Below are 14,180 nucleotides of genomic sequence, written 5' to 3' on the forward strand. Positions count from 1 at the left end.
ATCACTGTATTAATTTCGATAATTTTTATATGCCATCATTAATAATCTGCTTTAAACAATTGGAATTGATGACTGGTTTCTATATATTTGTGATTACCTCTGCCAACGGCTGTTGTGTTCCACATTTGGCACTCTCTGTTCACTATATATAGAAATGAAAACACAATCTTTGAAGAGAGAATACTAAATTAATAAAAATTCTTCCAAGTTCAATTAATTCTTTTAAAGCACTTTTTAAAAATTAAAAATTTAATTGAAGTAATTGTTATTGGAAATAGATAATTAATAATATTAGCTAAAGTGTAGTTTATATTATGCTAAATCCCTCTTATCAAAAGTGCGTAAGTATTTTCTAGAAATTATGAAAGCACTGATCTGAAATCTAAGAAGTTAGTCGATAAGTGAACGATGCTTCGATTATTGTTTTGACACTAAATTTTAGCTCTAGAGCGACAAGCTGTAAAGTACCACTATGCCATTTAGGTGGCTTCTATTCTGAAATTCGCGTCGCATAAAATTATATCGAGAAGTTTTTGTTTGTAAGAAAATTGTAGCATTCTCTAGAATGATAGTTCCAATTGTTTGTTGTTGAATGTGGAATAGTATTTTGTGTGTATGTGGACGATTATATAGAAGCAAAGATACATTTTGTATACATGTAAAATTTTTAAAGAAGGGGAAAGATTGTTTGTATGTAGTTTAGTTTGTAATGTTATGTATTTTATGGAATTGTGTTATAAGTGTGTGTATGTGAAAGATTACAAAGAAGCAAAGATAAATAAATTTGTGTACATATAAATTTCTTTTTAAAAAAAGAAGAGTCATTCTTTATATGTAATTAGGCTTCATTGTTATTTATTTTAAAAGTTTGTCTGTCATTTTGTATTTAAATGGTGACCACCACATTATTTAAGAAAGATTTACATTTCATTAATTAAAATGTTCTTTCGTGATGTAAATGGTACTCGTAAAAGCAGTTTTTATGTTGGTTTGAATGTAATATTTTGTTTGATTTGTATTCAAAACAATTTTTCGAATGAATATAACTGTCCTTAGATTTCAATAATCAGAAAATGAGGCCTTTTCGATATAGTAGATGTAACAATGCAGTGTTTCTTATCGGAATCAATGTATTATTCCTTATAAACATTTTATTTTCTCTGAATATTAAACTTGATAAGTTATTCTACAAAGCCAAGATTTTATCTGTTTTATTAATGAGGTCTTCATTAAAATAATATATATTAAACATTTAATGGTATTATTTCTTGTTTTTTCTATAATTATGTTATCAAAAACTTTCTTGATAAATAACTACAGTGCTTGAAACATCCTGAATATAGCTGTGATTTTTACATTTCTGTAATTTAACAATCTATCCATTTATAATTAAGTTTAGCATATAATTACATTTTAAAAATTTGCTTCTCAGGTAATTTATTTATTTGTGTGAATGTGAACATCTATGAAATGCAGCATATTACTAATCCTTGGCAAAACAGTATTCCGGCTGGTGTGTCTCCTTCATCAGTTGCCCTAAATAAGTATGAATTCTATTTATTATTATAGTTACGAACTTTGTTATTTATTTATTGTATGATTTTTAAAATATTTTTCTATTAATAAGAGCAATTGCCCCCTTGTTTTTTTTATGCAATTTTTTTATATTATGACAATTGTTGCAGATAGAAAATTTATGCATTTTGTATGAGTTTTAGCTGTCATTAGACTAAGAAAAAAGTGCAACAAAATTGATTTCAAAGACTATGATCTAGTTGTAGATTCTGGTTTGAAATTTGCCTTCTGGTATTGGCCATTTAACTGAAAGAAATGTAATATAGTTTTTTGGAAATAAATTAAGCAAGACAAACATTTATTGTCATAATATTGCCATCAAATTTTTGGCATTTGTGTTTTATCAAATGAAACTGGTATCTTAATGACTGTACCAAAAAGTTCATTCTAACCTCAGTTGATTAAATAGTGTAACAATTTCAATAATCAGTAATATAAAACTTTCAAATTATTTAGTAAATAATTTATATTATTTCTTGTAGTTTCAATCCAGATGCAATGAATTACGGAGGTCTGCCACCAGAAGTGGCTCCTACATCTACAGCTGTGTATGCAAATACATCAACATTTTCATGGGCACACACTGTTCCAAGTTTTATGCCCTGGGTAACAAAAGGTGATTCAAATATGCAAGAACCCATTGTACACTTTACAGCTCCATTTCCACCAGATCCGTGTACCTCACAAACTGCTACTAGCTGGGAACTATTGAATAATTTTGGACCTAATAAAAGCAATGTGAATTCCCATTTAAAGAGGAAAAGTGATCTCGAACTTCTTGAGTATGTGATCATAATTTTAATTATATTAGAAAAAAAATTGAAATCTCTTATTTTGGTACTTGTGGATATTTGTGGCCCCAGGTTTTATTGCTAAGATGGTTACATTGGAGTTACATTGGAGATGGTTATAATGGAGCTTGGTATAATCTGAAAAATACTGACTAAGCTAGGGGATGTAAATATCCACAAGTAGCATTATTTTGTTATGATGTTTGTGTTTTTATTGCAAGCCATTGACAAACACAATCAAATTTAACATGATTAACTAGACTAACATGATTTTAAGTATTGATTTTCCATGCAAAGTGGTTAAATCATATTTTATGTATAAATTCCCTAAAACTTTCTTTGTGGAAACTATTTGGCAAAAGATAATTAAAAGCCGCTTGTATGTGTTTTGACAGTTAATTATTGAATGTCTTCATGTAAAAATAATTGACTACTGTAATGTAAAACTGTGAAATGGATTAAAAAAAATTTAATGTATTATAAAAGTATCCAGAAATTAAGTTTTAAATGAAAGAATTAGTATATTGTTTATAATAAAAACAAGTCATTTATTTGGTTTTTGTATGCAAAACCTTTTCTTAAATCTAGTAATGTGCACATGAATATCTTCATTGTCTAATTAAATGCATTGCATTTGAGGAAGAAATTAAAATAGGATTATTTTTTCATCTTGTATTAAAAGCCTGTTCTAGAATCTCTTCTTGTTCTTTATATTTTGATATTAAAAATGTATTAATAAATTACTTTTTCATTTTGTTTCTAATTTGCATTAGCATGGGAGTATATTCATTAATGTTATAAAAATTCATGATTTTTGTGTAACCAGCTTGCATTGGAAGTTAAACTTTCAGCATATGTTGAAAATTAATTTTTCAACTATTTGTGTGTGGATTTTGTAATATGATGATTGAATTGATGACAATTTTTCTATGGATAGATTATGTAGTTGTTATTAATATTTTATTTTAGATATTTATTTCAGTGACGATAATTTCAAATTCTGAAACATAAATCTTTTACTTTAGGACTTGCTTCATTGTAAAAATTGAGAAAAACAAATCTGTCCTCGGTGTGTTTGAATATTGACGGAAATATACTAAGTTTTTGTATAGCATTTTCGCATCATCTTTATTCACATTTTCTAAAAATTTGTATTTGAATTGAAATTTGTTAATATTATTCTCCAAAATTACAGATTATCTCAATTAATTGCAACCTTGTTTAATTATTAACAGGTTGAAAAACCTGATGCATTTGTTGTGTGTCTTAGTTTTTCTTAAGCATATTTGTTGAGATTCTTTCATATTTAGTTTTTGATATCCATAACTCACTTAACTCGCCAGCCTACTATTACTATATAAAAGGTATTGAAAAAATTTTACATATTGATGTTGTTCTAAATTAATAGATATTATTAATTCAGTAGATATAATTTGTGCAATGCTATTTTTGCATTGTTGTCCCTCCATTCTTTATATGGGAGAAGGCTGCTTCAACTTTAATACTTGATTATTGAATGCAAAATCAGATATTGAAACCTCTTATAATGTAGCTTATAAAATAATATAATTGTTCATAAAAGATTCTGTATGTATTATAGTTAAATATTATAACTTTCTGATAAATCCTTTATCTTAGGAGACATAGGAAATAATTTTTATTTTTTAGGAATTTATTCATTACAATAAATGAAATTGTTGAAATTAATAATCAAACTGAATCAATTATGTATATTTATATGATTAAATCATTTTTATTTTTACTTTCCTATCTTCCAAGTAAGAAAGCATTGTTTCAAACTTGAATGCAAAACTATCTAATGGCCTCTTTGCAACCAAACAATAATATATCAGAGTATCCATAGAAAATTTTGAAATTTGTACATATCATTCGTATAATTGATAATTATATTAAATACAACACTTTGTTTTTTTGGGGCACTTTAAGTTGGACTAATTTCTTTCATATAATATCTTTTTGATGATGAAATTTTAAATCTATAATGAAATATCTGTTTAAAACATCGTAAACTATAAAATTTATCTCTAAAAACCAAAATTTTAAACATATTTGAAAATTTTTAATGCTAGTAAATTTTAGTGCCTGTATTTGCTAGCATCTAAAGATAACTTCATTTGAATATTTTTCTTCCATTAAAGGATGGTCTTTTGGCAACGTCTTGTGCGATGTTCTTTTGTATGAATGAAAATCTGTCTTAGAGTGAGTATTTGGTTTTGAATGGGATGAGTGATTCTCAGACCTGCCTTTATTTTTTAGAAATTTGATTTTTAATGATGAAATAGGAATTTATTTTCACTATTGGTGTTTTGTATTTCAAGTTTGTTGCAATACTTTGAAGTCAAGTTTTATTTTTGTTTTGAAAAAATTCTTAATTTTGTTCTTCTTGTTGAGTGTAGTTATTAAAATTGCATTCATTGTGGAAAGTCAGTGCTGTTTATATTATTCATGAGGTTTTTTAAAAAAGATTTATAGTTAACTATATCTTATTGCTGTGGTTTTTTTATTATATAAGAATTTGAATTATTTGTGTCCATTTATGAAACAAATAATTTTCAAATCTGGCCTTTTTATTTAATCATATTTTATTTTTGTGTTGTTTATTAATGACATTCATTGCATTTGTTTTCTGAGATAAAATATTGTGTTCGGTGGAGAGAAATAGGTAAGGTCATATACACATGACAGGTAGCCATGAACAAATGTCAAAGTATTAATATTGTTTGAGGGAATAAATTAGGAATCAGTTAATTATTTTGGTGAAAATATAAATTTATTGATTTTAAGAATAATTTATTTTAAAATTTAAATTAACAGTAATTTATTTAGACTTAATAAAATTTTTCAAAAACTCGAAAGTTTTGGATTTTGTTGAATTTGTTTTAATATTTTGAGTATTGGGAATACATCCACATATGTTATCTTGGATTTTTTTTTCTTTGCAAATGTCCATAGTATATTTTTTAAAGGCTGGAAAACAAAAATATGTGTACCATTGGAAATAAACAATTGTTCTTCGAAAAAAATTATTTTGTAACTTTGACATAATTTACTGAATTTTGAGAATTTTTTTTTTAATTAGTCACTATTTCGGAATAAAAAAAAATGTTAAAAATTAAAATTATAATTGTTGCATCTGACATTCCAATTTTGTCATCCTTTCCAAATCAATATTTAAACATTACTCTCTAATTTAAAATGAGTGTGGTTTGCTGCAAAAATGTGGATCAGTACGAGGCATTCTACTATTGTTGATTTGCTAGGACTTAAAATGGGAAATCAAGAATGATGAAAGTAATTTTATATATAGTTTTATTTCAATAGTATTGTTTGTGACAAACTCTCTCTTTTTGAAAGAACATTTTCAGTTATTTATTGCTTTTTTTGTAGTGTACCAAGTAATATCGTAATCACAAAAGTGTGTAGTTATTATTATTATTATTTACTGTGTTTTCATAGCTTTATTGTGTATTCATAGTTTTCATAGCTGATTATGGTTTTGATATCAACATTTGTAATGCAGCTTCTGTTAATAATATCTAAATCCATCAAAAATCTAACTTTCATATTTACCAATCTCCAGTTAAAAAACAACAACAAAACATTACTTAAATTTTTCTCTTTTCGCTGTCTCAGAGATGCTTTGTTTATCTCTGGTACAATAATAATGATTGTTTGTTAACTCATTATTATGCTATTTTTGCAGAAATCATCATTATACAGTGTATGCATTTAATAAGTGATGCTGATAAAAAATGTTTTCTAAGTCTAAGATATCAATTGGTAAAATAATTGGTTAAATGAACCAAAATAAAATAAAAATGGTTTATTTGATATCAGTTAGTGAAAAAAAAAAGTTCCTATTGCCTTCTTTGTTTAGCCTTTGAAAATTTAAAAAAAAAAAAAAAAAAAAACTCTTGAATCTCAGAAATATTGAATTTATATTACGTCCTAAGTCTCCTGAATATATTTTTAATTCTTTTTGCATTCTTTTTAGTGGGTTAATCCTCTTGTTGTGAAATTATTTTACCAAAATGGGTTCAAAAATTATGAAACGTTTCCTGCCAGACATCTATGAACTTTGAAAAGAATCTGCAAAATGCTGCAAAACATACTTGTATACAGAACCATTGACAACTAACACTATCTGTTAACTCAGATCTGAAAGAAACCAGAAAAGCCAAAATGAAACCATGAATGGGAAAAGAGCTGGTTGCTCAGTGAAATAAGCGAAAAAATGCATCCCCGCGGAAATCGTGGGTTGTGCAAGCTTTGCTACTTCTAGGTTGCCCATGGAAATCGTGGGATATGCTGCAAGAAGGTTAATAAATCATGAATGTTTGTCCTAAAAAATTGACAGTTTTTCATTTTGCTAAATAAAATTTTGTTTTTATTTAATCATTTTGTAAATATCTTCTAAATTTATAAAATTTCTTAACTAAAAGCTTTTTTTTTTTTCAGTGTCGGACCTCAAAAGCTGTGTATTACTGAAGAACGTATGGCAGCACGCTTTCGTGAGATGCATATCAGTAATGAATACACAGTTCCTTCAGAAAATACTCCATTTGGACCTTGTGGTCCTCCTGTTGAATGTGATTCAATGAATAAGACAGTTACAAATTTAAATCAGTTAGATTTTATGTACGTAATGTATAATTTTTTTAAAAATAATATTTTATATTTTTAGCTAATCAAATATTAAAAAGTTGAATAAATTCCATATTTTTAAAGAGGACAACAATAATCTTATTTATTAAATATACTGAAGTATAAATTTTCTGCAAATAGCTATAGAGCTCAAGTATCAATTTATGTCTCTATTTGTCTTATTGTCTGATATTTACATCTTATTGTTATTTTTACAATTTTTTTCTTTTTTTTTTTTTTTAGATTAAAAGGCAATGAGGATGGTTCCAGTTCAAAATCATTAGTTTTAGCTCCTGAACTTAAAAAACTTGTAGAGCCAGAAAAAATATTTGCTAGTGCATTTTTAGATAAAGTGTAAGTACATTTTTAAACTTGAAATATTATTATATTAGTGATTAAATTATGTTCCTGTTATATAATATTAAGAAAACATTGCTTGTTACTTGAAATCTTGTTATTTGAAAATGTACTATTAAGTCAGAAAATTTTAAGAATTCAGTGTACATTAAGACAGATGAAAATGGAAAATTCAATTCTTTGGTTTAAATATGGTTTCTCTACATGCAGGTTTATATTAAATATAATCTGCATGTAGAGAAAATGGTTTCTCTGCCTCTCTTTGTGAGTGGAATACATATTATTTTTCAGCTTCTCTTCTGTCTGTAAATTTTTCATCAACAAATAATTATTGAAAATAAAAAAATATTTGTTTTATTATAGAAAAAACAATTTTCTTTTGAAACTGTGAAATTGATTTGATTGCAGACTTTGTAATAATTGGCTTCTATGAAGAATTGTCATCTAGAATTTTTTTATATTGGGCATTTTTGATTGCAATGGTGTTAGTTATGGATTTGCTCTCGGAGATTAAATTATAAATAAGAGACATTAAAAAATAATTCTTTTATGAGACACTATCAATAGGAAATATGCATAAAAAGTATATTTTACTGCTTGATATTGCTTCTATATTTTAATCGTTCATTAGCAAAACATTTTCTTTTGAAGAATGTCACATCAAAAGTATTGCACCATGTTGAACATTATCATCATCACTTGATTTTTACTAATTTTGTTGATTAAAAAGGAGAATGCAGAACTATTATTTCTCATGTTCTAAAGAAGCTCTTCTAAATATGGTGATGCTAATAGTGCTTTTAGATTTGAAGTTGCAGGAGTATTTTTAACTGCATCAATGTTAATCAAGTGTGTATTAGTGGTAGAGGATATTTCATTTTAGAAAATGAATAACATTTAAAAAAAAAATTGTTCTTGATTTTTCTCATCGTCAATTCTTGTTTACATTTATTTTGTCACATAATTGTGTTACATGTTTAATAAAAATTTTCAGTGCAGATATTGATAAAATGTTTTAAGTTTATATTATCTTTGTTGTCAACAAGTCACCATCAATGCATCTTTATTTAATGTGATGAGCATCATGTCCCCCCTTGGGGTAATCCAGTCTCCCTTCACATTTCTGCATTTATTATTCTATTCTGTTAGCGTCTTTGAGACAGCAACATAGCCCCATATGTTGGACATTATGGCAGGTCATATAAATTCAGAAATTGGAATTTTATAGATACAAGTGTTTGTAATCTGCTTCAGTTCTTGCTTCATTTTGACAGATGGTACATAATTGGTGTCTGTTTATTAGTTGTTTAAATAGTTGATTAGCTCTTTAAGTTGTTTATCTGCTTGAGTTAAAGGACTATATCATCTTTTGGGATTGGAGTTAAGATAGATCAGAAATGCTTCTGATTGTATAAAGAACCAATCCTGTTATCTTTATCCTATTTCATTAATGTGATCTTGAGTCAAAAAGTTCTTTTGACTCAAGGTCATTCCCTCATTAAAAAAAAAGTCCCTATGCTGTCAGTAGATTAAAATAAGCTTTTCCTTTTTTGCTTTAGACTTTGAGATTAGTTCTGTTTTCAAATCATCCATCAATATTCAAGCAATGTGGGAATTGATTGGCAATTTTACACATTTTAACAGATTATTCAGCTTGTGCCAGATTTTATTTGACACATTCTCTATCTGTTGGAAGGGGAGGGGGAATTGCATTGTGTGTTTAAAAGATTTTGGTTGTGTTATATAATTTTATTTCATTATACTGTTTTCTGTTGCACTATGTTTTTTTCCTTCTTTTTTTTAAAACTTTAAGTCTCTATTTTTTGAACTAGTATTTTTAAATGCTGTGTATAATTATATCATAGATTAGTTTCTACTCTAAATTTCAGTGCAACTTTATTTTATGTAAGGATCTTGCATTGAGAATTCCCATCCTAATTGATATCAATCATGAAATTGTTTTTAAATTACAGAGAACGACCTTCATTAGCACTTGTGCCATGGACACCACCCAATAACAATCCACTCCTAAGGCCAAATGAAAACTCAGATGACGATGAAGTAGAAGAAGAACCTGTTCTATCAAATGCTAACAGTTCTGGTATAAGGTATTATTTTGTTTCATTTCTGTAAATATTTTTATAGCTTTGTTAATTTTTGTGGATTATTTTATAATTCTAATTTTATTGTAAAATCAACAATTAAAAGGAAACTAGTGTAAAAATATAATATTGTCATAATTTTTTTGTCATGTTTAATTTTAAACTTTTGACTTCTTATGAAAAATATTAAAATTTATTTTACATGTCTGTGATTTTCAAGTTCGGTTTACTATTGATTAGATTATTGGTTTAAATCCCTAAATAATTGTTTGGACATTTTAGTCAGCCCGTGAAAAGCACCCTCTTCTTACTTTTTTTTTGTAATCTTGGTGACTAGTATCTGCCAAAATGTAAGCTTCTTATCTTAAAGCAGTCATAATTATTTAAGTGAATTTATTTGTTTATATCCTTGATTTCATTTATTTTTATAAATATAAATTATGTTGTAATATTTCCTCAGAAAAAATCGTTATTAATTATAATTTATATTACTATTATGTTCTAATGCATTGCACTGACTATTTAAATTGCCTTTAGTGTCCTAAACATAATTTTTCATATTGCAATAGACAATTATTGTAAAATGCACCTTAATTATTTATCTAAGCAAAATCAGCTTCATATTCCATGTCACTTTCTAGGCTTCATTTTAAATCTAGATTCTCAGAAGTCCTTAAATTTGGCAGAAATTTATACCAAGAATAAAATTCTTGTGATACACTCCATTAGCATGTAATCCTTTAAAAATACAGGAGCCATTAAAGCTACTCAACCATAGACATGGATTTTAGAGTAATTTCCTGAATAATTGTGTCAGAAAATTATTGATGAAAACTGTTTACTCACAAAGGGGAAGCATTTTATCTTTAGTCAAAGGATTTTATTACCTTCAATATTCTTTGTTTTATTCTGCATAAGTATCCAAGAAAAGTTTGAAATTACTGAATTTTATGCAGAATATGAGAGAGCAATCTTCCTTTTTTTAGATAGGTTGCATTGAAGATAGTCATGCATAGTGTAGACAGGTGCATTTTTTTCTGGGTTTCAATAGACTTGTGCATATTACGACCGTCTTTAATAGATTGTTGAAATTCCCAAAATTTTTGCCCAGTATTTTCAATATGAATCAATAAAAATGCCATGTTTTGGTTTTGATGCTAACCAACACATTTGTATGTAGTAAAGTGATACTTTCCAATATTTTCTGAGAGTTTAACTAGAAAAGTGAACAAATATGTGTGAATTTCTATACTGCTGTACTTACCATTTACTTAATACCACTAACTACTAATTTACTTAATATAATATGCATTGTTTTGGGCTACTTCAGACGTTGTTAACAGCACAATTTTCTGCTGTACATTGTTGACATATCATTGGATGAATGCGCAGGGACACTTTGTAGATTAAATTAAACACTCATATTTTTTTTTATCTATATAACTTTTTGGCAAATGACATGATTTCTTTTGCTTCCTTTCCCATGTTGTTTCTATTCTTGATATCTGATTCTTCTCTACAGGCAATCGAATGATCTGTCTCTTGCAGCTATTATTTATTACCTCTATCGGTTCTATTTATATTTGGTCGACAAAGAGCACTGATCCTTTTTTTCGAAATTTCGCATGTTGCTTATCCCACTATAACATCAACCATTTCTATCTTTCGTGTTTTTTATCCTACTTTTCCAAAATTTTGATGATAATCACTAAGTCCTTTTAGTGCCTTGTACAAATCAGTGGCGAATCTAATAAAAGTTAATTAACTAAATTTAGAAATTTTACCTGGCAATATAAATACCTATAAAATACAGACTTCTCTGTTACTCAGCAATGAAAACGAGGTGCGTAGTCTCATTAAATGTCCTTAAACTGCTTATTTTTAATGCTTATATAAGGATCTTAAAATTTTTTGTACAAGTATTTATTTTTCTTTCTCAGGGAAAAAAATCACATTAGGGAAACAAAATAAAAATAAATAAAATTCAACAGCATTACAGAACTATGCCAGATCTGCCTGATTATAGGATTGCACTTTCTTTGCGATATCCTATTTTTGACAGGATCTAAGACTCTATAAGAGACTTTTGGATTCATTATCACAGTTTACGAAAATAAGTTAATGAAAATAAAATTCCTTTTTCATTTCCTCGTATACGAAATATTCAGAGAGAGAATTGCAACCATTAAAAATTCAAGATCAAAATTTTGCCTATCACGATAATTTAGACCTTCAAAAAATAAAATTTAGGAATCTATATATATCTTTAAAATGTTAACTCAAAAATAGTATGAATAGGCAGATGAAATTTGGTTATTGTAACTCTAAATTTACAAATTTTTATAAAATTTGAATTCACATTCATTTCTAGGACAGTTCCTCCCCTTCACTGTCTGCACAAATGCTAGTAAACACAATAATTTCAAAATGATCTGTAAAATTTACCACATATTTTAGCATTTAAAGTGTAGATCAATATTAACTTTTAAACCAAATCTGTACATGAATTTACCATCTATCGGTCTGCACATTTGTGCGAACATAAACTCGCTAATTCAAAATCCAACTAATTAAATAAACAAAATTTAATAAAATAATCTTAATAATAATGCAGTAGCTCTGTGTCATTTGACCAATATAAGGCACCTTTGTGATTTGGTCAGCCTTCTGAGAGCCTGGCAAAGAAAATAGTCACCAAGGAAGGAAAAAATTTGCAAAAAAGTGAGTAGAAAGGAGTACGAAAAAAAGATGATTTAATATTTATGTGTTTATATGTGATATAATATCTGATTAGCTAAAAGTATAAATAAATAATCTGGGGACAAAAATAAACATTGCTTGTCTCAATCATAGTCTATACATTTATTGAAATCTTAAAGAAGCCTTATTACAGTATCTAAAATGCTTCCAAAATGCATACTTTGTTTTCGTACTATGTTGCAAAGCACAAAAGTTACATGTGCGGAAATAAAAATTTGATCACTTATGGCTTTCGTGGCCTCTCCCAGTGTCCCTAATTTATATGTGGGATGGAGAATTAATAATACTTTAATTGGGAAGTATGGAAAAAAAGTTACAGAGAAAATACTTCCACTGCCTGCTTTTTTATGAGTTGCAGAGCATACTAAGTCATTTTTTCAAATGTATCGGAGCCCTTTTGTGTATCTGATATTCTTAAGTTAAAATAATAATAATAATAATTGTTTTGAAAAGATTTGGGAGAAACCTTTTTTAGTTGAAATGATTTCTTCACTAAATAGCTAATGCTATCATAAAGCTCATCATTTGATTAAGCATTTATTATATTAAAAAATATTTTTTTTTTCTTTCTGTACAAACATTTATTTTTGGTATAAAATACAACAGGATTTGGGAAAAGTCTATTGTTGGTCTGAAAAAAAAAATTTCAATGTATATGAAATAAATTGTAATGTTTAAAAGTTTGGAGTCCATTGTCTTAATACATAGATTGGTTTTTAATTTAAATTTATGGTTGTTCTAACATAATCTGCAAATGCATTTATTAAATTAAAAATCTTGTTGTGAATAATTTTCAGTACTTTATAATTGACTTTATTTATAACTTCTCTTTTCAGTCCTGAAATGTTTGCAAACAAAAATGGAATTAACTCAAATCCAACATCCACATTTGAAGATACCATGGATACATAACATAGGAACAGCTGAATTTGTCTCTGACAACAAATGATAAACTGTATTTTTCATTGTATTTTACTTCTTACACTTGTTCATTTTTTTCCTATTTAAATGAAAATAAAAATACTTTATTTGTACATTTTGTTGCTTATATTGTGCATGTATTATTTTATACACATTTTTTTTAATTCTTTGTATAAAAATAGTCAAAAACTGGCAAGTTATATTCTAGTTTTCAATTACAAAAGCAGGTATGCAAAAACCTTTGAAATTATGCAGTAGCTTGCTGCAGAAAGTATCCAAATGTATGTATCTCACCTCTCATAATAGGGAATTGCATTTTGTGTGTTATCAGTAATTATATCAGATTATTTATGAAAATATGTTAATCTGAATATGTATTATCAGATTACTTAATGATAATATAACATTTAGTCAAACTGGGACATGATTGATTGTTGTCCTTTCAGCTTTTAAAATGAGAGCACTTTTCAGTATGCAAAGTAGACAATTGTGATCTATGTTAGTCTGAAAAATATGTTTCAGAATTTTCTCTGCCCCCCCCCCCTTCTATTAGAAGAGTCAATTATCAAAATTATTTAACTGTACGGGTTTCACTATCATTGAAAATAGTTTGCCTGAAACCATTTCGTGAATTTTTCTTGACGTATTTCAGTAAAGAACGTATTTGTTGAACTGAAAATTACAACTTCTTAAGCAATCTTTATAGACTTTAGATTCTTATTTGATTTGCAATCATAATAAAATCCAAACTAAGATTTATATATGTCAAACCTTCCATTGGCAGGCTTTATTCTGCAAACTAGAATAACCTAAGTTGCCAGATTGTATTGAATAACAGAGTCCATTTTTATATTGTCTGTAGATGAAGATAAAGAGGGATTAATCTTGTTAAGAAAACCAGGACAATTAATAACAATATCCAGAAGTGGCTGTGAGTGTGCTTGTTTTATTGATTGATTTTAGAAATTAAAACTGTTTATTTAACTCTAAATTTTGCAATATTTAAATG

The 14,180-nt window shown here is 27.2% G+C and overlaps 1 protein-coding gene across 6 annotated transcripts; it reads left to right on the plus strand.

The window, feature by feature from the left end:
- Positions 1–419: 419 nt before the first annotated feature.
- On the plus strand, positions 420–13,284 carry LOC129963258 (uncharacterized). Of its 6 annotated transcripts, none has more exons than XR_008783959.1 (8): positions 420–539; positions 1,433–1,544; positions 2,058–2,357; positions 6,846–7,025; positions 7,275–7,385; positions 9,362–9,496; positions 11,013–12,211; positions 13,087–13,284. XR_008783959.1 is itself a non-coding variant. In XM_056077500.1 (7 exons), exons 2-7 carry the CDS (start codon positions 1,471–1,473, stop codon positions 13,160–13,162), a joined length of 876 nt encoding a protein of 291 aa, XP_055933475.1. In that variant the 5' UTR covers positions 494–690; positions 1,433–1,470; the 3' UTR covers positions 13,163–13,284. The 6 variants fall into 6 exon arrangements, 1 of the variants encoding a protein (XP_055933475.1); XR_008783960.1 differs by having other exon boundaries at positions 494–693; positions 1,440–1,544; XR_008783958.1 differs by having other exon boundaries at positions 494–690.
- The last annotated feature ends 896 nt before the right edge of the window (positions 13,285–14,180 follow it).

The sequence above is a fragment of the Argiope bruennichi genome, chromosome 3, assembly GCF_947563725.1.
Source record: "Argiope bruennichi chromosome 3, qqArgBrue1.1, whole genome shotgun sequence".
Lineage (NCBI taxonomy): Eukaryota > Metazoa > Arthropoda > Arachnida > Araneae > Araneidae > Argiope > Argiope bruennichi.

Excerpts from the sequence above, each read along its gene's own strand:
- LOC129963258 (XM_056077500.1), top strand. The coding sequence starts at position 1,471 with ATGCAGCATATTACTAATCCTTGGCAAAACAGTATTCCGGCTGGTGTG. Across the intron at positions 1,545-2,057 it reads TCATCAGTTGCCCTAAATAA|TTTCAATCCAGATGCAATGA; the intron begins GTATGAATTCTA and ends TATTTCTTGTAG. Across the intron at positions 7,026-7,274 it reads TTAAATCAGTTAGATTTTAT|ATTAAAAGGCAATGAGGATG; the intron begins GTACGTAATGTA and ends TTTTTTTTTTAG.